We start from the raw sequence: 24,511 nt of genomic DNA, 5'->3' as shown, positions 1-24,511 counted from the left end.
AGATCGGACGTGTTCTTTTATTCTGCGGCTGGTCGCTACTCTACTTGCCCTGAATTTACAATCAAACAATGTGTTACACCTTGTAAGTGACTTCATTGGTCAGTCGATATTTTCCACCGCCTTAGCTTCAAATTGGTTTCACTTGTTATTCGCACCGTGAGATGATCAGACACGTTTTTCTGTACCTGACCATTAGTCACTTCACAAACAATAAAACTAAAACACAAATGATCACGCCATGAGCGGCTCATGGAAATTATGTTAGTCATGTTACGAAATATAGCACGACTTGTTTGGATGTACTTTTCTGTGGTCACTCTTTAATTACATGCGTCTTCAGTTCACTCTTGTGATATTTTTTGTAAAGGGTGTATTTTTTCTATGGATGTGATTGTGTTATGTTCTATATGTTCTTTTATGTTTTCAGTGATTTTACTTTATATCTATATTTTAATTTAGATGTATAGACTATGTAGTCTGAAATAAAGAATTCTTATCTTATCTTATGTAAATGGAATGAGTGTTTCTTTGAAACTTTCATAAGGAAAATGTGCCATAAAAACAAACGTACGTGTCGTCATATTTTTAAAGTAGGAATACATGATCTCTCTCTCTCTCATTGTAGTTTTGATTTATACCGTAATGGAATATGTTCCCGTTTGAAGATACCTCTCCAAAATTGTGATCAGTAGTCACCATAATTACGTGAACTGTTCGTCATGTCATTTTTTTCAAAAGTTTACACTCTAAAAAATTGTAGAACGATTTTTTTTCTTCCAGCAGTAAATTTTTGTATGAAATAAAAGCTTGAGTTTGCACAATTCTGGTATCTTAACTTTATCCGGTTTTGGAACTGCAATATGTCACGCAATTTTTTTCTTTTAACGTTAGATTTACAGTTTTTCAGAAAAAAGACAATCACACAGCTTTTTAAGAATGAAACAAATGACATTGCACTGTATAACCCTGCCTATGGTTAACTCTGAATTTTAAAGCCAAAACATGGGTTCAGGAAAAAATGTAACAATGTTCGTCCTATCCTCAGTGTAAACTGAGAGAATATAGGACGAACATTGTTACATTTTTTCCTGAACCCATGTTTTGGCTTTAGAATTCAGAGTTAACCATAGGCAGGGTTATACAGTGCAATGTCATTTGTTTCATTCTTAAAAAGCCGTGTGATTGTCTTTTTTCTGAAAAACTGTAAATCTAACGTTAAAAGAAAAAAATTGCGTGACATATTGCAGTTCCAAAACCGGATAAAGTTAAGATACCAGAATTGTGCAAACTCAAGCTTTTATTTCATACAAAAATTTACTGCTGGAAGAAAAAAAATCGTTCTACAATTTTTTAGAGTGTAAACTTTTGAAAAAAATGACATGACGAACAGTTCACGTAATTATGGTGACTACTGATCACAATTTTGGAGAGGTATCTTCAAACGGGAACATATTCCATTAGGGTATAAATCAAAACTACAATGAGAGAGAGAGAGATCATGTATTCCTACTTTAAAAATATGACGACACGTACGTTTGTTTTTATGGCACATTTTCCTTATGAAAGTTTCAAAGAAACACTCATTCCATTTACATAAGATAAGATAAGAATTCTTTATTTCAGACTACATAGTCTATACATCTAAATTAAAATATAGATATAAAGTAAAATCACTGAAAACATAAAAGAACATATAGAACATAACACAATCACATCCATAGAAAAAATACACCCTTTACAAAAAATATCACAAGAGTGAACTGAAGACGCATATAATTAAAGAGTGACCACAGAAAAGTACATCCAAACAAGTCGTGCTATATTTCGTAACATGACTAACATAATTTCCATGAGCCGCTCATGGCGTGATCATTTGTGTTTTAGTTTTATTGTTTGTGAAGTGACTAATGGTCAGGTACAGAAAAACGTGTCTGATCATCTCACGGTGCGAATAACAAATGAAACCAATTTGAAGCTAAGGCGGTGGAAAATATCGACTGACCAATGAAGTCACTTACAATGTGTAACACATTGTTTGATTGTAAATTCAGGGCAAGTAGAGTAGCAACCAGACGCAGAATAAAAATACACGTCCGATCTTGTCGCTGTGCGAAAAGGTACTGAAGTCAATTCGAAGCGAAAGCGGTAAGAAAATAAGTATAGCCAATGAAATCGTTTATGATGAGTGATGCATTGGGGTTTTATTAAAGGTAGTGTGGCAAAATAATACCAACGCAAGTGTGCTATTACCATTGCAGTGCAGACAGATTGGAGTGTAAACGTACAAACCCTTTGTTGCGTATTGTACCATTTCTTCTTGCCACGTCAAATATTAAACGGCCACAGTACTGGTTCGCGTTTTGAAACTGACAAACATTTTTAATCTTACTCAAACATTTTGACAAGCACACTCACATCAATAGAGACAGAATTGTAAAATATCGGTTAGCCAATGAAGTCACTTACAATGTGTAACACATTGTTTGGTTGTAAATTCAGGGCTTGTTGACAGTAGTGTAGCGACCAGCCGCAGAATAAAAAAAAACACGCCCGATCTTGTTGCTGTGCAAAAAGGTACTGAAGTCAATTCGAAGCGAAAGCGGTAAGAAAATAAGTTTAGCCAATGAAATCGTTTATGATGAGTGATGCATTGGGGTTTCTTTTAAGGTAGTGTGGCAAAATAATGCCAACGCAAGATCGCTGTTACCATTGCAGTGCAGACAGATTGGAGTATAAACATACAAACCCTTTGTTGCGTATTGTATCATTTCTTCTTGCCACATCAAATATTAAACGGCCACAGTACTGGTTCGCGTTTTGAAACTAACAAACATTTTTAATCTTACTCAAACATTTTGACAAGCACACTCACATCAACAGAGACAGAAGTGTAAAATATCGGTTAGCCAATGAAGTCAATTACAATGTGTAACACATTGTTTGGTTGTAAATTCAGGGCAGGTAGTGTAGCGACCAGACGCAGAATAAAAAAGCACGTCCGATCTTGTCGCTGTGCGAAAAGGTACTGAAGTCAATTCGAAGCGAAAGCGGTAAGAAAATAAGTATAGCCAATGAAATCGTTTATGATGAGTGATGCATTGGGGTTTTATTAAAGGTAGTGTGGCAAAATAATACCAACGCAAGTGTGCTATTACCATTGCAGTGCAGACAGATTGGAGTGTAAACGTACAAACCCTTTGTTGCGTATTGTACCATTTCTTCTTGCCACGTCAAATATTAAACGGCCACAGTACTGGTTCGCGTTTTGAAACTAACAAACATTTTTAATCTTACTCAAACATTTTGACAAGCACACTCACATCAATAGAGACAGAATTGTAAAATATCGGTTAGCCAATGAAGTCACTTACAATGTGTAACACATTGTTTGGTTGTAAATTCAGGGCTTGTTGACAGTAGTGTAGCGACCAGCCGCAGAATAAAAAAAAGCACGTCCGATCTTGTCGCTGTGCAAAAAGGTACTGAAGTCAATTCGAAGCGAAAGCGGTAAGAAAATAAGTTTAGCCAATGAAATCGTTTATGATGAGTGATGCATTGGGGTTTCTTTTAAGGTAGTGTGGCAAAATAATGCCAACGCAAGAGCGCTGTTACCATTGCAGTGCAGACAGATTGGAGTGTAAACATACAAACCCTTTGTTGCGTATTGTACCATTTCTTCATGCCACATCAAATATTAAACGGCCACAGTACTGGTTCGCGTTTTGAAACTGACAAACATTTTTAATCTTATTCAAACATTTTGACAAGCACACTCACATCAACAGAGGCAGAAGTGGAAAATATCGGTTAGCCAATGAAGTCAATTACAATGTGTAACACATTGTTTGGTTGTAAATTCAGGGCAAGTAGTGTAGCGACCAGACGCAGAATAAAAAAACACGTCCGATCTTGTCGCTGTGCGAAAAGGTACTGAAGTCAATTCGAAGCGAAAGCGGTAAGAAAATAAGCATAGCCAATGAAATCGTTTATGATGAGTGATGCATTGGGGTTTCTTTTAAGGTAGTGTGGCAAAATAATGCCAACGCAAGAGCGCTGTTACCATTGCAGTACAGATAGATTGGAGTGTAAACGTACAAACCCTTTGTTGCGTATTGTACCATTTCTTCTTGCCACATCAAATATTAAACGGACACAGTACTGGTTCGCGTTTTGAAACTGACAAACATTTTTAATCTTATTCAAACATTTTGACAAGAACACTCACGTTGTCGAGTAGCGTAGTTTTCTGGAGTACGTACGTACGTGTCCCAGCGACACAGTGCCGTCTCTAGCTCTCTTGAAGACACCAACTGTCTGTTTTATTTTTCTTGCAACTATTTTCTTTCGTGGTAGGGTTTGAATCGAAGGGTCGTCAAGATGCATGAGGTGTTTAAGACGCAACGCTGTCGTTGGGTTCCTATATGCTTGGCTTTCACTTGCCTTGTGAAATATACCAAGTCATTGTCACAACGAGAGGTAGAGAGGGTATATATGGAAAGAATGAACTTGGTTAAATCATTTCTGAATCAGCAATCGAGATGAAACGATCGCACGATTTCAGTGAGAGAGAAGAAGAACGTAAGAGGCAGCGAAGTGACGTATCGCCTCACACACGAAAAGAAGTGTTCGCTCAAATAGAAGACATGAGCGAACCTGAACCAACACCTTCCACGTCTGCGACCAGACAGAGAGAGTCTACTCCAAACCAAAGTTCACCAGTCAACCCTGAAAAGTACTATCACATTCGAGAGACGGAAAAGCGCTCCTCTAGAAAATTTAGAACCACGGCTTACACCTACACGGTGAAGTTTAAAGATTTCAAGTCCGACGTACCGTTGGAGAAAGCAGAAGGGTTCATCACCGAGATGTGGGATTCTTTGCTCACCACACTCAAGCGACAATGTCAACCCAAAGAAGACGATCGCTTGACACTATCCATACAACACGACAGCTTGAAATCCCCTGTTTGGATCGAGTTTAGCAGACCCGCAGAACTGACCCCTTCCAAAGTCATGGACAAGATACAATAGGTGCAACAATCCAATGACAAGTTTGACATCACCAATGGTAAAGCCACACTGAAAATGGCTCACGTCTCTCTTCCTCAAGGGACAGGACGCAAAAAGGTCTTATTGGTGGACGACCTTCGCAACACCAAAACAAGTCTCGTCCGAATTAACAACCCTCATGACCAGATGTGTTTAGCCCGTGCCATCGTGGTGGGACGAACCTATGCCAACAAGAACGACACGGTAGAATGGAAAAGAACCTGGAAAACTATTCAACAATCCGACCGAGCCAAACAACGAAATGAAGCAGAACTCCTGTTACAACAAGCCGGACTGTCCAAAGACACACCCTGTGGCATTCCTGAGATGCAAAAATTGCAAGATGCCCTAGCTCCACGCTACACCTTGAAAGTGCACCCTCAAGAAATGCGCGGGCCTCTGTTGTTTCGAGGCCAACATTTTAAGGACGGAAAATACATTCACCTTTATCATCACGATGAACATTTCGATACCATTACCAGTATCACTGGATTCCTGGGATATGTTTATTATTGTGAGAAATGTGACTATGGTTATAATAATCGAGAGCAACACAAACATTGTGGATGGAAATGCTCAGGATGTTTGGCCTCTCAACCCTGTCTGAGCGAAGAACCAGTGCCTTGTTCAACTTGTCTGCGCACGTTTGTCAGCCCTACCTGTTACCAACAACATTTGAAGACGCAAGGTTCACAGAAGAAATGCGCTTGTCAACTGCTGAGATTGTGCCCCGCGTGTGGACAAGGCATACGTACCAATAGTGTCAAGGCACACGTATGTTCAGGAAAGAAAAAATGTCACATTTGTCACCACATCGTGGACTTGGAACACCAATGTTACGTGCAAAAATACCAACCCCCACCAGAGAAAGAGGACGGTCACAAGAGGAAAGGCAATTTCATCTTTTTCGATTTCGAATGCATGCAAGAGACTGGCATTCACATTCCTAATTTCTGCGTGGCTCATCGAGCGTGCGAGAAGTGTATTCAAGAACCTATCTTCAGTTATTGCCCTCACTGCAGCAAAATTCCTGGAGGGCGTGAAAAAATCTTTCGAGGACCAAAGACGCTAGACGATTTTGCCAAATGGGTCTTAGACCCCATCGACAAGACATGGAGCAAAGAGGACATCGAACGTTACCGAGATTGTCATCGCCATGCCACAGTGATGGCTCACAATTTCTCCGGATACGATGGACAGTTTCTTTTGAGGTACTATACGGAACATGGCACCGAACGTCCTAAAGTCACTTTGAACGGAGCCAAAATCATTTTCATGCAAGTGGGACAAGTGCAGTTTAAAGATTCGATGAGTTACTTGGCCATGCCTTTGAGTCGAATGCCTAAAACGTTTGGAATGACAGAAATGGCTAAAGGGTACTTTCCACACTTTTTCAATACGGAAGCCAATCAACATGCCGTTCTACCCCATTTGCCTGAGGCTCACTATTACGACCCCGACAACATGCGTACCGAACAACGAGAAGATTTCTACGCTTGGTACCAGGCTCATGCCTCTGACCCCTTCGACTTTCAGGAAGAAATGTTAAAGTATTGTCGTTCCGACGTGGACATTTTACGACGTTGCTGTGGAAAATTTCGAGAACTGTTCATGGAACACGGAGGGGTCGATCCTTTGAAAGAAGCTTGCACCATTGCCAAAGCGTGTTCCTTAGTGTACCGCCAACGATTCATGCCTCAAAAGACCGTGGCTGTCATCAGTCCTCAAACGACCAACTATGTCAAGCGTCAATACTCGGTCAAAGCCCTACGCTGGTTACATTACTTGTGCGACAAGGAAGGCAAATGGATTCAGCATGCCCGCAACGGAGGAGGCGAAAGGACCATCGGAACGTATTCGGTCGATGGCTGGGACTTAAAAAACCCCAAGATCGTGTATGAGTTTAACGGTTGCTTATTTCACGGATGTCCCGTCTGCTACCCTGACCGTGACACTAAAAATCAGTTTTTACAACGGACCATGGAAGACCTGTACCAGGACACTTGTCAGCGACGCTTGAAGTTAGAACAGCAAGGATACCAAGTGGTGGAAATGTGGGAACACGAATACGATCACCGTTTGAAAATCGATCCCGAGTTTAAACGTGTCGTGGAAAGTTACCAGTTCATGGACCCGTTGAACCTGAGGGATAGTTTGTACGGAGGAAGGACCAATGCCACCTGTTTGCTGTACCAAGCCGACGAAGAGAAAGGAGAAGAAATCAAATACTTGGATGTGTGTTCGCTGTATCCCTACGTGTGCAAATACTGTCGCTTTCCTACAGGGCACCCGCGATTGCTGACGGAACACATCGACCTGGTCAACATTCGACAATACGAAGGCTTGATCAAGTGCAAAGTTTTGCCTCCCACGAACCTATACCGTCCCGTCTTACCTCACCATTGTCAAGGCAAACTGATGTTTCCCTTGTGCCGTACTTGTGCCGAAACGTGCAACCAAGATCATCCTTGTCAGCACACCCAGGAAGAACGGGCCTTGACGGGAACCTGGGTCAGCGTAGAATTGTTCAAAGCTATGGACATGGGATACCAACTGTTAGAAGTGTACGAAATTTGCCACTTTCCCAAGACACAACAATACCACAAGGGTTACCCTACTCAGAAAGGCATTTTCGCAGACTACGTGGATGCCTTTTTGAAACTGAAGCAAGAAGCCAGCGGCTATCCTTCCTGGTGTCACACTCCCGAAGACCAAATAAAATTCAAAGAGAAATACCGGGAACAAGAAGGCATCACTTTAGACCACATCGAGAAAAACGAAGGCAGGCGATCGTTTGCCAAAGTGATGTTAAATTGCTTGTGGGGTAAAATGGCACAACGACCGTGTTTACCCAAGACGGAATATTTGACAGAACCTTCCCGCTACTTCCAGATGATTCACGACAAAACCAAATACATGAAACACGTGGACGTCGTTCGAGAGAATTTAATCTTGGTCAATTACGAAGAAGATCTGGACTTTGTACAAGACGACCCTTTTGGAAATGTCATCATTGCGGCTTACGTGACAGCTCATGCTCGCTTAAAATTGTACGAAGCTTTAGAACTGTTAGGGGATCGCGTCCTGTACTTTGACACGGACAGTTGCATCTACATCGATCGACCGGGTCAGCAACACCCTAACATCGAAGGAGACCGTTTAGGAGCCTGGACAGACGAACATCCTGACGACAAGATTCTAAGTTTCGCGAGTGGCGGTCCTAAAAATTACGGCTACGAATACCGGGACCCACAAGGAGAAGTGCACACAGAGTGTAAAGTGAAAGGATTGACTCTGAATTATCGTACCAGTCGTGTGGTCAACTTTGGCGTATTGAAAGAAGCATTGCAGTCTGGAGAGGATGCAAATTTTAAAGTGACCACCTACCAGCCGAACAAGATTGTACGTTTACCCACTCACCACATCGTCAGTCGACCCTTGGAAAAAGTCTATCAAATCGTGTACCAGAAGCGAGTGCGACTTCCCAACCACTTTACTTTGCCGTACGGTCACATCAATATTGGTCAGCATATAAAAAAGGACAACGTCCAAGACCAACAGTTCATTGTCACTACTAAGACCAATTGAGAAAAAATGAATCCCTTCAAACAGCAAGTATAGAGCGTAAGACTCAAGTCCAACGAGAAACTCAGGTGTGATTCTTTGCCTCACTATCACATCACCAATGCAGTAACACATCTTAGTTATTTATGTACTAACGCCATGACAAACTACGTGCAGCTAGTGAAACTTCCAGACCACAAAACTTTACCTTATGGACATACTGATATCACCCAGTATAAAAAGGGACTACTTCCAAGAACGACACTTCATTGCGAGGACAAGCAACGAGAAAGATGAATCACTCTACGCAGATGAAAAAAGAGAAGGAACAAACATCACTGACCTGTTTCACTACCATACCGTCACAGCAAAGTGCGTCCAAGAAGGGAAAGGATTCAGTAGACCTACAGGAGTATTTTAGCATCCAAATGACTCAGACAGCGACCTCAAGAAAATTTAGAACGACAACTTACACCTACACGGTGAAATTTAGAGACTTCGCGTCTGACATTTCAGCCGAGGAAGTAGCAGGTTTCATTACGGACCTACTTGACTCACTGTTAGAGGAACTCAAATGTCATTGCCAAGTCAAAGATCGAGGTCGTTTGAGCCTATCTATGTATCGCGACAGTTTGAACTCACCTGTATGTCTCGGATTTAGCACACCTGCAGAAATAACTTCGTCCAAACTTTTTAGGGCTATTGAAGACGTGCAGTCGATGAGAGGAAAATTTGACATCAACGAAGGAAAAGTAACCATTCATATGGTATACATTGTACCTCCATGGGAAGAAGACGATGACTGCACTTGATCTGCTTACTGATAAGTGTTCCTAGCACGATGGATATAACAGCCGATTTATGAATGAAACGGATTAAGTGATGGGAAATATCTACGCTGGGACACAAGTGCTAGCTGACCAGATTTTTAACAACGTGTGAGACGAATAGAGAGAGAGAGAAACATGAACTTTGTCCTATTTGATTGCATGTTACTTGTTTTGTGTTAGCTTTTTCTTATAAATGAACATTAAATGTAAACAGGTTTACTAGAGCCAAGAACTAAATAACTAGTAAATAGGTTTGTTTGATGTAGAAATGTTTATGTATTAAATGGATAGTGCTTAGACCAAAGCACAGGCCAGAGAGCCCATGTATATACTTGAATAAATGTTTTGAACCCATACAATAGACTTTTCTTTTTTGAGCCATTATTCTCTCTGTGAGGTTTGTTTTAGAACATTTCTGTCGTCTTTTCTGTGTGTTTAAATGTGTATTGGTATGTTTGTCCCTATCTACCCTTTGTCCTTACAAATACATTAAAATCCCTATAAAATGTTTTGACCCTATAAACCTCATGACGTCACCCAAAGTTCAATTCCCATTGACATCCAGGTGATATTCCCATGTTCAATTTCCATTTACGACAAAGTGCAAACCCCATATTTTAACGTTAAAGTCCCATTGACGTTAAAGTACCGGTCCTGTTCAATTTCCATGTTCAATTCCCCTTGACGCTCTACAGTTCCATCCATGTTAAAATTTCCCATGTTAAATTCCCCTTGACGCCAGAGTGAATCGACTGTTTTTGCATGGTAAGTCCACTTGACGCTAGGGTGACCCCATATACTACTAACCAGTTTCGAAGTATCATATGCGAGATAATGTACAATCTCAGCTTGAAGACTTTTTTAAGATACAAGATCCGAATTTCAGCAGAGTATAATTTGACCGAAGTCCAAGTTTCGTCACTTCTCCAAAAGAAAGTTTGGATGCTCTTTCTTTACATAAACCGTACATTATACCTGTTGTAACATTTGTTCATAACTTAATTCACTATTACTTTTCATTGATAAGACAAATATAAACGCCCTGACATTTGGGATTGGCGATGAAGATTTTGCAATGTGGCCGTACTGTTAATTTTCTTATATGATTACAAGTACTGCATCTGGTCTGAATAATTTCCGTAAGGGTTTCTAACGTGTAACTTTAATTATTAGCAATAATATCAGTATTAATTAAAGAAAGTCCTTATCGAAGAAAGTGAACTTCAAAACAAATAACTTAAAATGGAAGGTGTGTGCAAAGTTCAATTCCCTGCTTACAAGTGTACGTGTTTCGTCAAAAAGGCAGCACAGAGTAACGTTTATTTAGAGAATCCTGCATCCGTTTGAAACTGTGGAACAACGAATATAACAAACTGACGAGAAATTGATGACATAGTAAAGAAGGAATATCAGATGTATATGTAACGTGAACAAGTGCTGCATGGCGACTTTGATCCTGGTGAAAACCTATACTCCAGATTTTGTAAAATGTAGAACTCGAGGAATCGAGATCAATGGAAGTGGCAACCTATTGGACTCACTTGAGTAACATCTCTCTCCAAAATGGCACGAGAGAGAGAGAGAGAGAAAGAGAGAGAGAAATATTACCTGGCTAGTCAGGCAAGAGATTTGTTAACCCATCTGAGCGATGAAATATACTCTTATACAATAATAATAATAATAGTAATGAAAACAATTGATAAAACGTACGAAAAGAACAAAATATCTAACGCCACCAATTTAGCCTTTTGTTTAAAATGATTTAATATCGGTGATATGAAGGCAATACATTTTTTTTATATTTTTAAAAGTAACTCTTTACTGAGTTTGTTTTTAGAGTTCATCGAATTGTTCTTAATGACATTGTCGCCCAATGGCATCGAGAGCAGGCTCAAATATTAGTGCCTATTTTTTTGCAACATGGAGGTCAATCCTGCGGATAATTTTGTCTCGCACAAAAAACCAAGAGATCCCGAATTGTTGCATGATTCGTATCAGTTGCACTCATCTTTAGTGCAGCTAAATATTGGTCATGAAAAACGCCGGACTTTTGATGCTTGATAGCTGAGTAGAATGCAGGGCGCGTACAAAGCAGAGAACCATACTAATTATTCGTGAACAAAGTAACCACTTCAAAGGGACGGAATCTGCTTAAAAAATTTTTATGTAAATGCATAGCCTGGTTCTTGGGATATATATTTATATATAACACACATGCAATTCTATATTTGGTTCTCAGTAGCTCATATTATAAGGAACCAGTCCGTGTAAATACGTCACAGAAGCCTCATCGTATCGGAAGGCCTCACTATTATTATTTTATACAGTAAAAAGAAACGGAAACAGCCGAGAATACTCTGTTGTTTCGGACTTCCTTGATCCTAATCGATGAAGAAAGCGAGTCGCCGATAGGTACCAAGGCTGTCGTCTGTGACATTGGTACTGTGTAAATTGAAATACTAAAATCTAAATGAAACTAAGTTTAACTTTCATGAAACAAGATTCTCCAGGTTTAGCATTTTGTTTTGATAAATGGATCGAGTTTGATGGATACAGGCTGACTCCATTGTATGCGAAAAATCGGTAGCAAAATTTTAAACATTTTGCGGCCTCCCTAACCTTTGACCCAGTTGTCATGGCCACTGCTTATAAACTGAAAGAAATTCAGCTCGTGTTTTAAGGCATATCCTAGATGTACATGTAAATTAGAAGTCTGATAATTTATTTTTCAGCTGCTGAGATCACAACACCGTACCAATGGCCGTTCCTTACTCAAATACAAAACTCAGAGTTCCTAAAGGCTTTCAGAATATTTTAGAGGGACTTGCTCGTGAAGTTCTGAGGAACCAACCAGCTAACATCTACGAATTTGGAAATCTGTATTTTGAACGGTTACTGAAAGTAAGGCAAGGTAGGTTTATACAAAGATATTTTTCATTTTAATGAATAAGAACCTGAGACGAATCCAGTTTTGTACTTGACTATGGGTGAACCATTGGTGCTGTTATTCAGAAATGGGCTTTGTCCATTTTGGTACACTCTGCAATAGACTTTTGACGGCTCTTTACTTTTAAAAGAATTTTACATTAATTTCACTGTACCCACATACACTTACATTCATCCATTTAACCCTGGGTCATACATGGATCTGATGTGGGAAGAAGTTGCCCTCATCAGTGAAAGCTTGAAAAAGGATGCCAGGAAAATGATGTAATGATTTTGTTGTGCTATGGGCCAGTGTCTCCCTCATGTACATAATTTAACTGATTGAGTTTGTGCCTAGTATTATTTGTAGGCAAATAAATTCTTGAAAATCTGTCTTACTATACCCGATTTTCATATCACATAAATTAGACAGAAGTAGTGTTCCACGCTGAGTATAGGGTCATGGGGTTGTCCATAGTTTTTGATTGTATCCCCCAAATCTTGACTATCATCCCTCTAAGCCACCCTGGCTCTTTTCATATGGAAATAATGAAAATACACTGTGGCAAAGGTCATGAAAACTGATAAAACTGTAAGATGGCAATGAAAATCTATTTTAAAACAATGTATCTGGCAATGAAAATATGAAAGAATTGTGGTAATTAATAGGGTTGAAATGATACACTTGTATCTGTATGGTTCATGATACACAGACTATGATATGATACATTATTGGTACACATAAGAACTTGATGGCCTTTCATGTTGCAAAGGTCTGTATTGGTCGATAGTGCCCTTTGGTGGTGTTAACACATGGGTTCAGTGCTGAAAAAATCTGATAGCCCAGCACCAGGGGCCCTCCAAATTTCAGATCGGGCCCCCTGTTTTCTAAGTGAGATTCCCGCTGGGCTTGTGGAATAAGAAAAAAACAATAATTTGCCTGAGAAAACTTTGATCTCATTGATGAAATGTGTCAATTTATTTTCAAGATATTTGAAGATTAGTAAATTTTTAATATTTATCCTCATGTATGCTCATTACCCTTATAAAGATCTCCACTTATACTTTGATCGAAAGCTCTAAACTTTGCATGTACAGCAAGGCATGTGACCCATGAATCAGGAACAGATTGCCTGGTTTACTATAACTTGTGCCCACATGGCTTTAACTTACATGTACATGTGATTCTGAAATACTGTGTTGGATATGTATGTAACAAACCAGCCACAACCAGTCTAGTGGGTACCGGAACTGTTCCTTCAATTGTTGCAACCAGTGCAGTGTTGTGTCGCCGCATAATGGGATTTAAGGCTAGTGTGTATACATGACAAGCTGTTAATTGGTTACTTTATTGTTGTAATCTGGAGAGTTTAGGCCAAATGCTAGATGTTTTTTCAGGTATTATAAATAATAAAGGGATCAAACATGGTCGTGTTGCTCTTGTCTTTTATTATAAAAATCACCAGACCTTTGGCATAGTTGAGTCAGTTTCTCATGCCCTGCAATTTTGAGTCTGGCATGACCTCAGATAGTCATTATCTTCAAAAATTTAGAGTGTACTATAGTTCCCAGGTTTTTTCCTAATGGTTCACAACGATGACTTTGAAGTTTATTTTGTAATAATTTGCTGCAGGGCTGAGCAAATCCCATAGCCCGACGACCCAGACTAGTCATTTTTGAAGTCGGACAAGTACAATTTTCCAAGTCGCTAGTCCGGGACAAGTGCTTTTTAAAAAAGTCGGGCTTGTCCTTATTTTCGTTCTTTAATCACTATATCTGCCTTTATTTGGCCAATCATGCCCTCTGGGCATACTGAATACTTGATCCTACCCCTCTTCATGTATACATTTACACCCTGTTACCGCTTGACTGCATATTGGGCTAAGCGACCAAATTATCGGCAAATCAAAACACGTCAAACAAAAGAAAGCCAGTATGATCAATTAGCAAGTGGTTTTGTTGCAATGAGTTTACTCAGTCTAGATCATAACGAGCGGCTCACTATGATTTTAATCCAGCGAGTCAGTGGAATTAAATTAATGAAAGGTACTTTACCGACATCAGTGTTGGTTTCCTTTATGAACTGATTAAATGACAGTAATGATTCTTTAATTTATAATTGAATATACAGATGATTAATTTCCACATGCGATATTGTGTTTGAAGCGAAACAATTATGCTAATTAATGACCTGTTTCAGTTCGTATTTAAAAGAGAAAATTGATCTTATGATCACATTAGAAAGTAGTTGTCAAGCAAGCTGATAGTTACTCTGTGGATAAAATGAGTTTGCTAAATTATTTTCACAAGGAAGGTAATAACGGCGATTAGGCGAAGGTAAATTTGTTTGAAAATGGAGGGATAAAATGTAAGACGGATACTGAGTGTGCGGTAGCTATTTCTGAGTGTGAACGAGGATTTAATTCAATGAACTTAATCAAGACTTCTTTAAGGAATTCCTTAAACCAAAAGAGTTTACAATGCTAATGAACATTTCTGCAAATGGACCAGAGCTTGATGACTTTAACCCAGACACAGCTATCAACTGCTGGCTTAGTGCTGGTGCAGGTGGCAGAAATATACATGGACATATTTTCAAATCCATCAGCTAAAACATATATACATGAACCTGAAGAAGCCAAATGTATAACAACCAATGTTTTTAAAAAATTAAATTCTTTTAAGAAATAATTATGTTGTATATTATTTTTTTTCTTTTTTCTTCTATGGATTAAGTACATACGTCTCATTAAATCTCAGCAAGTGATTACCATTTTGGGACCAGTGAGATGTAAGGTGGGACTAGTGAAGAGTAAGGTGGGACTAGTGAAGAGAAAGGTGGGACAAGTGAATTTTCTGAAACCACTTGTCCTGGACTAGTGGCTAAAAAAAAATTTGCTCAGCCCTGTGCTGAATTGTAAATATTGGTGGGAATTGTCATCAGCCCTGTAAAGTACTGATCACATAATAACTAGTTCTTGGATTTTCTTAAATAGGACAAATTAAGAATATAGTTAGTTAGGCTGCTGTTTTTACATAAATGAATATGCTGTTTTTACATGTCTAAATGGATATGCTGTTTTTACAAGTCTAAATGGATATGCTTTTTTACATGTCTAGATAGCTTCTCGTGGGTCGGTGGTTCTTTCCGGGGTTTACCCGGGTTCTTCCTCCACCATTAATACTGGCCGCCATGTATAGCCTATCGTGTGCTGAAAAATGGCGTTAAACCCCACAACAACAACAACAACATGTCTAGATGGATATGTTTAGTTTACTACCTGTAAACATTTTCAAAGTCGGTATTCATGTAAATGAACACATATGTAGTAAATACTAACTGATGCACATGTCTAGACAGTACTGGTATGTCCAGTCACATTTTATCATTTACATCTATGTATCTAGAGCAGTGTAAATGTTATGACTTTATAGTCTTAAATTAAGTAGCAGAAAAGAGTGAAAAGCAAGAGGGTCTTTTGTTGAATTGTGAAAGTGATTTGTCAGTTGCAAAAGGTTTTGTCTGAGTAATGTTCTTTGTCACTGTATCCTAATTGAAATTCAGTTATAAAATTATAACCAATCATATACAGCTTATTTTCTTTTTTAAATTTTCTTTAATTTTATGATCTGACAGCAGAAGAAAGTAGCTATCTTTCATTATGGATTCTGGTGTCAGGACCCATTTTGGGGCCAAAATAGACCACCAGATAATAATTTGTCAGGAGTCAGTTTCTAGAATTAAGAATTTTGTATGATTATGAAATATTCATTTGACAGATTGTTGACCAGTTGTCAGCCCTGGGTACCTGCAAAAGTCCCCAGACTTGACAGTTCATTCTGATAAGTTTTGGATGAGTCAGCATGGTTGGGATATAGTCACTTTATTCTCTCTTGACCAGAAGTGTCAGACAGAAATTTCTCCCGAAGTTCATTAATACAATAAAGCTTTATGCAAGGATTTTAAAATTTTTTGCTTTCTACTAAATAGTCTAATAAATCCCATTTTACTTATTAGAGTTTTACCTTATTTGTATTACTCTCCATGTTGCAATAGTTAAAAGTTGGGAGTTACAATTACTTAGTCTTAATTGTAGGATCTGGATAGTAAACACATCTGAAAAAAAGTATACACAGGCAACAAGTGGCTACAGGTATTTCAAATTAGGCATGAAACCCCTCAAAACAAAAATCAGATTTTGTTTAATGAAGTTTTCGCTGAAGTGGACAAAAATTATTTTTACATTTACAAATGAGAGAAAGAGAATATAATTATGAGAACATCAGTATCTGTGTATGTATTGATGCACAAACTTAGGAAATCTTTTGTTTTTTTATGTTTGTATATAATGAAGAATTAGCTGAACACATTCCTTTTGAAAATCACATCCTGTCACATAAACAAATATAGTTGTTCTGCACAGAAATACAGCCTTTGTCACAAGGAATAGCTGAGGAATGAGTTACTTTTATAACTTTACTGTAAGTCCATTAGAATTAAGATTGATGCTCCACTATGTTTAAATACTCCCTATAATTCATGATGTTCACAGCTCAAGAGCCTGGCTTGAAGAAGGAATGACATGATGTCTGTTGTTTCTTTTTCTTGCATCATTCTTTAACTAATGTGGCTTGTGTAAATGACTTCATTTTTTTGCTGTTGCCAAATAATCCTTAGCAATCATAAAGTTTTTTAATCTCTGTAAGATCCGAGGGTATGATACTGAGTGAATCTGACTGTGCATCATTTGTATGTATCAGCAGTAAGCACATGTGACTCTTACTAATTCAAAAATAAGCATACCGGTATACCCTTATTATACCATTATTATCCAAATTTTACAGAATTATTTTGTTCAATTTACTATGTAGCAAACTTTATTTTCATTTTTTACTTTAAATTATAACTGGAAAATGGGACTGAATATAACTTTATACCATCTCTAAATCTTGAAAGTGGGGATTGTAATATAATACAGGTTAATATGTCTTGTTGGTATTTAAAATATAAAAGTAAGATCCACTTAAAAATATTTTTTCGTTGTGTGGACACCTTGAGACCTCTAGGTATTGACAAAATAGCAGGCCTATGATGTGACCACCGTCCCACCCATTGTTCCAAAGTTAAAGGATTTTGTATATTTGTATACCCTTCTCCCTTCTGTACTTGTGGGTTTTGTTAGAAAACAAATCAAACAGAATTACAAGTAAAAAAGTTAAGAATATTGTTTGATTGAGGTTGTGTCTTTTTTATATGGACATACTTGCATGGATTCCCGTTTCCAGAATTCCATTACCTGGTTCAGAGTTTTATTGTGTGAATAATCAGTTTGTACTTTCTTTCTCTCAGGCATCACACCATATGGTTGGTTTCCTCACCTGTTATGACATCTGTTGGTGATCCTTTGTCTTGGATTGTATTTTTTTGTCCAGTTTATGTTTTGTAGTGTGCTGTCATTGTGGTGAAGTTGTATGTAATACTTTGTATATATATGTCCTGATTGGAATTTCCTCAGCTCATAATTTATTTTGAGTAGATTATTTATTGTACTATCAAAAGAGAAACAATATTTTGCAAAATAGAAAACATTTATTGTACTATGTATTTTTTGCTCTGTATTGATTCACATTTGTATATATATATATATATATATATATATATATATATATATATATATATATATATATATATATATATACATATTTTTGTTCTGTTTTCATGTCACATCTTGTTTGTTTGTTAAATGCCTATGTTTTAACTATTTTAAGTTCAAGTTATGTTAGTAAATGAAAATCTATAGTATTTTTTTATGGTTCTTCATTTTTTTGTTTTTCATTTGATGTGGATGGGCTTGTCAATTTTTCTTTTGTAGTTTGTGATGTCTCATGGTGGGCCAGCAAACACACCATCTCCCACAGTGGGAGTGATATAATTAGCCCCTATTCAACTAATTAACTACTGTCTTGTTATCATCTGTCTGTTCAACTGTGTGTCCTGAATCCAGGCTAACTGTAACTTTATGTTATATATATACTCCAATGCAATGCGTAATGTATAAACTTTTACATGAAGAATGTAGATTTAAAGTTTCAGGTTTGTGTGGTATTTTTGAAATGTTATGGCTCTTTTGCTGGCCATTTGGAGTCCTCTAATGGAAAGTTGCTTCCACAAAGTAAAACTTGGGGGAAAAACAACTGTTTGGTTGTAAGCTGCTTTCAAAGACTGCCATTTTTTTGATCTCTTTCGTGATCTTTATTTCCAAAAGAGTTGTTGCCCTTGATCATTAATTTTTGATGTGACAGATCTGTTACATAGTCATTAAACATATTTGCTGATATCTATTATGCCAAACATAAATGTGCCATAGACTGCTTTTGTTTGTTTTCTGCCTCTCTTGTTAAGGTTGTGGCCTTAATCTCTGCTGTTTGCATGTAAATGACATAGCTCAAGAATTAATCAGAATTAATCAGACACATTTTAGATTAGGCTGTATACTGGTACACTTTCTTTACATCCATCATGTGGATCCATTTGTTCCTTCGACTATTTTCTTTCCACTGGTTTGAGAGAGACTCTTTGCATAAAGTTTGTTCTTCATAAAACAGGGCCATTTGTGGCAGTTAAAATTTTTTAATCCTTAGTTTAATGTCAAGTTATGAATATAGTTGAACAGAAATCCATTTTCTAATTTCACAAAGTTCATGCAGGTACACTTGTCTTGCACTGAAACAATTCTGACTTATCCATGATCATAATTTGAGTTATTATAGACAGATTATATCTAATGCATTTCACTATGCTGGTCTGACCTTGATCTTTGACCTGTATACTTTACATCCATTTAAGTGCTATTTATTTCTCTCACAGTAAAAGTTGATGATAAGGCACCAGCATAAATTTGAATCCAGACAAAAACTGTGACAAGCTACATATTTTATTTATTTCCCAACAAGAGATGAGTCAATAACTGTGGACTTTTTATTGCTTCAGTCTTCAATGGGCATGAATACCATATGTATTTGCTTACATGACCAGTCAAACTGTAAACAACAAAGATCCTGATCTGCAGTAGCATAATGCACCTGCAGATCAGGGTCTATGTTGCTTTATTCTGCTTATTACTCCTAACAAACTGCACAGACCCATTTCTGCTGTCACATTATGCATTGGCAGATCAAGGTTTGTGCAGTTTGCAGTTAATCTCATCTTGTAAGTGAGTTTATATGGTAGATGTAGCTCTGCATCATAGATGCATCAACAGATCACAATATTTTCTTGCACAGTTATGTATCATGATACAGACAAAAACTATTGATACTTGACAATAGTAGAATAAGACTTGGATTAAATTGTATAAACTATCCAAAAATGAATAGTTTCTTCTTGTCTTGTGAGGTTGCTTAAACCATGTAAAAAACCGCCCTTGTCCTTCTGTGGCACCAACAAGTACAATATTCAGGTAACTGCTAGTCTCTTTGAATTTCATTTTACACAATAGATTTATTATTAATATACATCTCTTTAAGTATTTTCATTGATTTTTGTTTATCAACAGTAAACATATTCAGGATAATAAGAACACCTCAAACCTCTTTATTTCAGTTCCTTCTTGTAATTAAGCCTATCCTACATTAGATTTCTGCAATGATGCATTTAGTTTTGCATGTATGAACTCCCTTGTTTATTTAACAGTATTTATGTATGTAATGCTATCATGATACATGCAGTGTTTTGCATGTATGAACTCCCTTGTTTATTTAACAGTATTTATGTATGTAATGCTATCATGATACATGCAGTGTTTTGCATGTATGAATTCCCTTTTATATTTAGCAGTATTTTTGTATGCAATACTATCATGATACATGTAATAACAAACACAAATATTGTGATATGTGTCACATTAGCCAGTGATATCCGACTCCATGCAGTGGTATTGGACATGTTAACTGACTTAATCCAGCCTGGATAAAATGGCCTGCTAAATTACTTCTGAATAACAAGAATACATTGTTCAATTGGTTATTGATTTGCATCATTGTTCCCTCAAAGCTGACATTTTCTTTTTATTGCATTGCTCTTGAAAACAGAAGCTGAGCTTTGGAAAACATTCACTCTTTCATTATCCCTTTTGATTTGGAGTGATGCTGGAATTACATGCTATGGAGAACATAAGTTATTCTTAAAAAAGAATAAAAAAAGTTAATTGATAAAACAGTGCTAAATTTTATAAGTGACTTTTAATAATTTTCAGGTCAAGTTCGTCTAAGCTTAAGAGAGAGAGAGAGAAGAGAGAGAATATTTAAATTGAGAAGCTTGATACACAACTTTTCATTGACTGAAAACTATTAGTTACCATCAGTAATTACCCAAAACTTATTATATCTTCAGTACATTGCTTTACTGTAAAGTCAAATGCACGGTATTGATTAGTGCTGTGAAACCTATGTATGGAGGACACAAAAAATAACCACAAATTTGGCCCTTTATAGACAGACATCCTATAGTGGTCCAATATGTAAGTGAACATAAGAAAAGGGGTTTATAAAGGTTCAGTTTTATCCCAGATAATTAGTCAGGCAGAGAGCTGATTGTCATTCACAGTATTTTATGCCTGGTAATGTTAAAACACCATATCCCCCTCCATCCCTCCCCCCACCCCTGGGGGCTGGGTGAACCCAAATAATTTCAGGATGCCATCTAGCAAGGGCAGGATGCAGCACCCCATTTGAATAGTCTTGAGATGGCACTGAAAGTTTTCCCATATAAGCAGCTGTTCTTTATGTTGAAATATTCACCATGATAGTCTTTATTGTACATGTAAATTTCCATGTAAACTCCTTCTTAAATTCAGGCAGAGAGACTCACTGTGAACAGAACATGAGAGACATCATTGCTTAAATTTATAAAAGCAACTAAATTTTCTAATTCTCTAATGGCTTTAAACAATGATAAAATTTAAAAAAAAATATTTGCTCAGTTTTGGAATTATTGAACTTAATTTTATCAGCTCCCATATGATTTGCTATTCATTGTGTGAGCTCTGTGACCTCCTCTAGGGTAATTGAACAGATTTTGAATACAGAATTTAATTTTGTGTTTATCTGGTTGAAAAGGAAATCCAATAAAATTCTTTCTGTTGGCATTTTCTGTACTTATACTTAATTTTTGTACAGATCTCATCTGGATCAGACAAGTTTTCTACGGTAGCTTCATAAATTCTATTACTGCCAAGAATGTGTTAGGTACCAGTAACAAATAACTTGTTCCTGAGATCATTTCTGCCCTCAGTTTGATAGTGTGATAATGGGAAAGACCATAATCACTATTGATTCTGTTTCTTTATACTGTATTATGCCGTGTTGCTTGAAAATGCTAAAACATTTTTCACATCTGTTCTTTTGAAAGATATGTGTATTGTCAGTAATTCAGTGGGATTATATATATTTTGTACAAACATATAATTTAGCATTTGAGTGATACTTGTATGCTGTCTCCTTGCGCATTTATTTAATGCTTAGATCAACCAAAAAGCAAATGCGTGGTTTGGTTACACTGAATGAAAAAACACGGTATCTAGATACAGATCTTTTTTGCTATCTTTTTAGTCTGAATTTTTCAGGGTGCTTTTGTAAAAAAAATAGGGGTGGCAGGAAAAAAGAAGGTTGGTCTGGTAACCAGAATGGTACATTTTTACTTGGCCTTGCATGACATTATGAATATAGTATACTTGGCCATAAATGAATTTCCATTTGGAAAATTTGATAAACAGTCAAAGACTCCAATTTGGAAAGTTTCATAAACAGTAAATGATAATTTTTCAAACACTTAACATTAAGTAAAAATAGGTGAAATTCAGATGTGTTTCATTTTAACAGTTTGCAAAGAAACAAAAGTATTTTTGAAAAGTATAATTTTGGATATTAAACAAGCCGTTTTCAGGAGACAATACATGTAGTTAACCGTGGACTATCAGTTGTTGATGCTGCAGTCAGATATACAATATGGTGTTTGTTTTATGTAATTTATTCTAGAAGTACGAGTCATGTGTGAGTCAGGATCCTTAAATTTCTGAATAAAGTTGCCATTGTTATTGAAATTCTAATTGTAGCTATTCATATTGCACTGCAGTAATTTCTTGATTAAAATTTCAGAAAAGCTTTAGAGAAAATGTAAACACTAAATAAATGGTTTTTTTTGCAGAATTAAATAGAGTATCATAATTCATATTTGTTTTTATATTCTGTCAGAATTCTATGCTATTTCCTTATCATATACAGTTCAGTTTTAATTTTCAGCAGTAATGCATGGAAAAAAGAGATCATTTGTCAATTAATTATTTCTGTTTCAAATTTTACATGATTTACTATAACCATCATGGTCAGCTTCACTTATGTCTGTACATACAGCACACCTTTATTACCAACTATACTTGCTTGCAGGATGAGTTCAGCTGCAACCTGCATAAACCCAGATCTGCTGACACATAATGCAACAGCAGATCTGTGTCTGTGCAGTGTTTTAGAAGTAATTAGTTGAACAAACATCAAATACCCTGATCTGCAAGTGAATTATGCTTCAGCAGATCAGACCTTTGTTGTGTGTAGTTGACCTGACTTGTATAATACAATTTATGGGAGCCATGGTGCAAACCTCTTTATAGTCAAACCACCCTATGATGAAGTACATGACACATACAATTTTACTACATGACAAAATGGGATCCATGATGATACCCACCATAAAAGAAGAAACAAGTTATGATACAAGGCCCTATATGCTATAAATAAATATTGAGATTATTGGATCGTTACTAAATGTGTTCTGACAACCATCACTAACATGGTAGTGATATAATAAGAACAATCTTTCCATATTTCCATCAATTTTTAGGGCAAGTTTCCAAAAGCCGAGCCAGCCTGTTTCTATGGAACGGTATTAATATTGATCTTTTGTGCTGTTGTAATTTATTGATGTATTCTAGAGGAGTTACTTACATGCAGGACAGTGGTCATTGTGACCTGCTTTGAAATACACCAGTTTAAAAGCAATCCAGTTTCATATTATTCAGTTTATTATGTCAGTATAATAGCCCAGTTGCATAATAACTTAACCACTGTAAAGACAAGGTGTGTTTGAGTGAGTTTAGACTGACAGTTTTGCCCATTGCCAACAAAGGCCAGACAATGTTAATGAGTGCTACAGTCAGTCTTATGCAAAAATGTCATAATCATATAAACTTTTTTTTAAATCTCTTATATTTATTATCTGTATGCAAATGGATCCCTATAATTCAAAGACTGTTTTAACTGATCATCTGGTTTGTCTCAAAGGAATCATCACAAATATTTTCAACTGATCTCTATACTGACAATGAAGTCAAGGTAGAATGTTCCAGTACTTTTGTATCATCTCATTTAGCTGTCTCCCAGAAAATGTTGCTAGCATCAGGGTAACCATGTATTAGCATCATAGATGTGTTATCATCATAAAAGTAAAAAAAAATTAATATAAATAAAATATAAGAGAAGAACATACATTTACATAGTACAGTATTCATTATTTCCATAAATTATGTTATGTTTTAATGTGAAACTTGTTTGTTTTTGAATTTTAAATAAAAAATATCCTTCTTTTTTTTTCTTTCTCCATATAGTTTGATTGTCACAATAAAATAAAAGTCATTTAGGCAAAGTCCTTCTATACTAATTGCTATAAGGTAATTCAGCATGTCCTGTGTCATCCTGTTTCATAATACACTCTTGATTCTCTTCACTGGAGAATGACCTTTTCCTGTCTAATACAATGGAACAAAAGATTTTTTTATTGGATGTACCAGTAAATTTAATGAAAAATGTATCCTTTATTTCTTATGCTCTTTCTTTGGGGAAATCACATTATCTGAAATGGGATTGCCAATGGTGACACCAATCTTTGTAGCCAGACCAACATGGTTAGCTTGGTGCAGGGTAATTTTGCTTTTTTTGAAGATGGTATGTTCATTTATCACAATTATTTGCTCAACTTAAAATGTAGTATGTGTAACCATTTTAAAAGAATGTTTCAGTGGAAAAAACAGAAATATATATATATATATATATATATATATATATATATATATATATATATATATATATATATAT

The 24,511-nt window shown here is 36.7% G+C and overlaps 1 protein-coding gene across 4 annotated transcripts in view; it reads left to right on the top strand.

Annotated features, from left to right (window-relative positions):
• The first annotated feature begins 11,549 nt into the window (after positions 1-11,549).
• Positions 11,550-24,511, top strand: part of LOC149794397 (uncharacterized) — a 71,031-nt gene continuing 58,069 nt past the window's right edge. The window contains exons 1-2 of one of the 4 annotated variants that reach the window (XM_089968579.1): positions 11,550-11,565; positions 12,175-12,353. In XM_089968579.1, the coding sequence (XP_089824705.1) occupies positions 12,200-12,353 (154 nt within the window). In that variant the 5' untranslated portion in view covers positions 11,550-11,565; positions 12,175-12,199. The other 3 variants (XM_089968578.1, XM_089968577.1, XM_089968581.1) reach the window with 3 other exon arrangements.

This window comes from Sinohyriopsis cumingii, chromosome 8 (genome assembly GCF_028554795.1).
Source record: "Sinohyriopsis cumingii isolate HCF-2022 chromosome 8, ASM2855479v2, whole genome shotgun sequence".
Classification (NCBI taxonomy): Eukaryota; Metazoa; Mollusca; class Bivalvia; order Unionida; family Unionidae; genus Sinohyriopsis; species Sinohyriopsis cumingii.
Note: the sequence above shows the minus strand (reverse complement) of the source record. Positions and strands in the feature narration are given on the sequence as shown.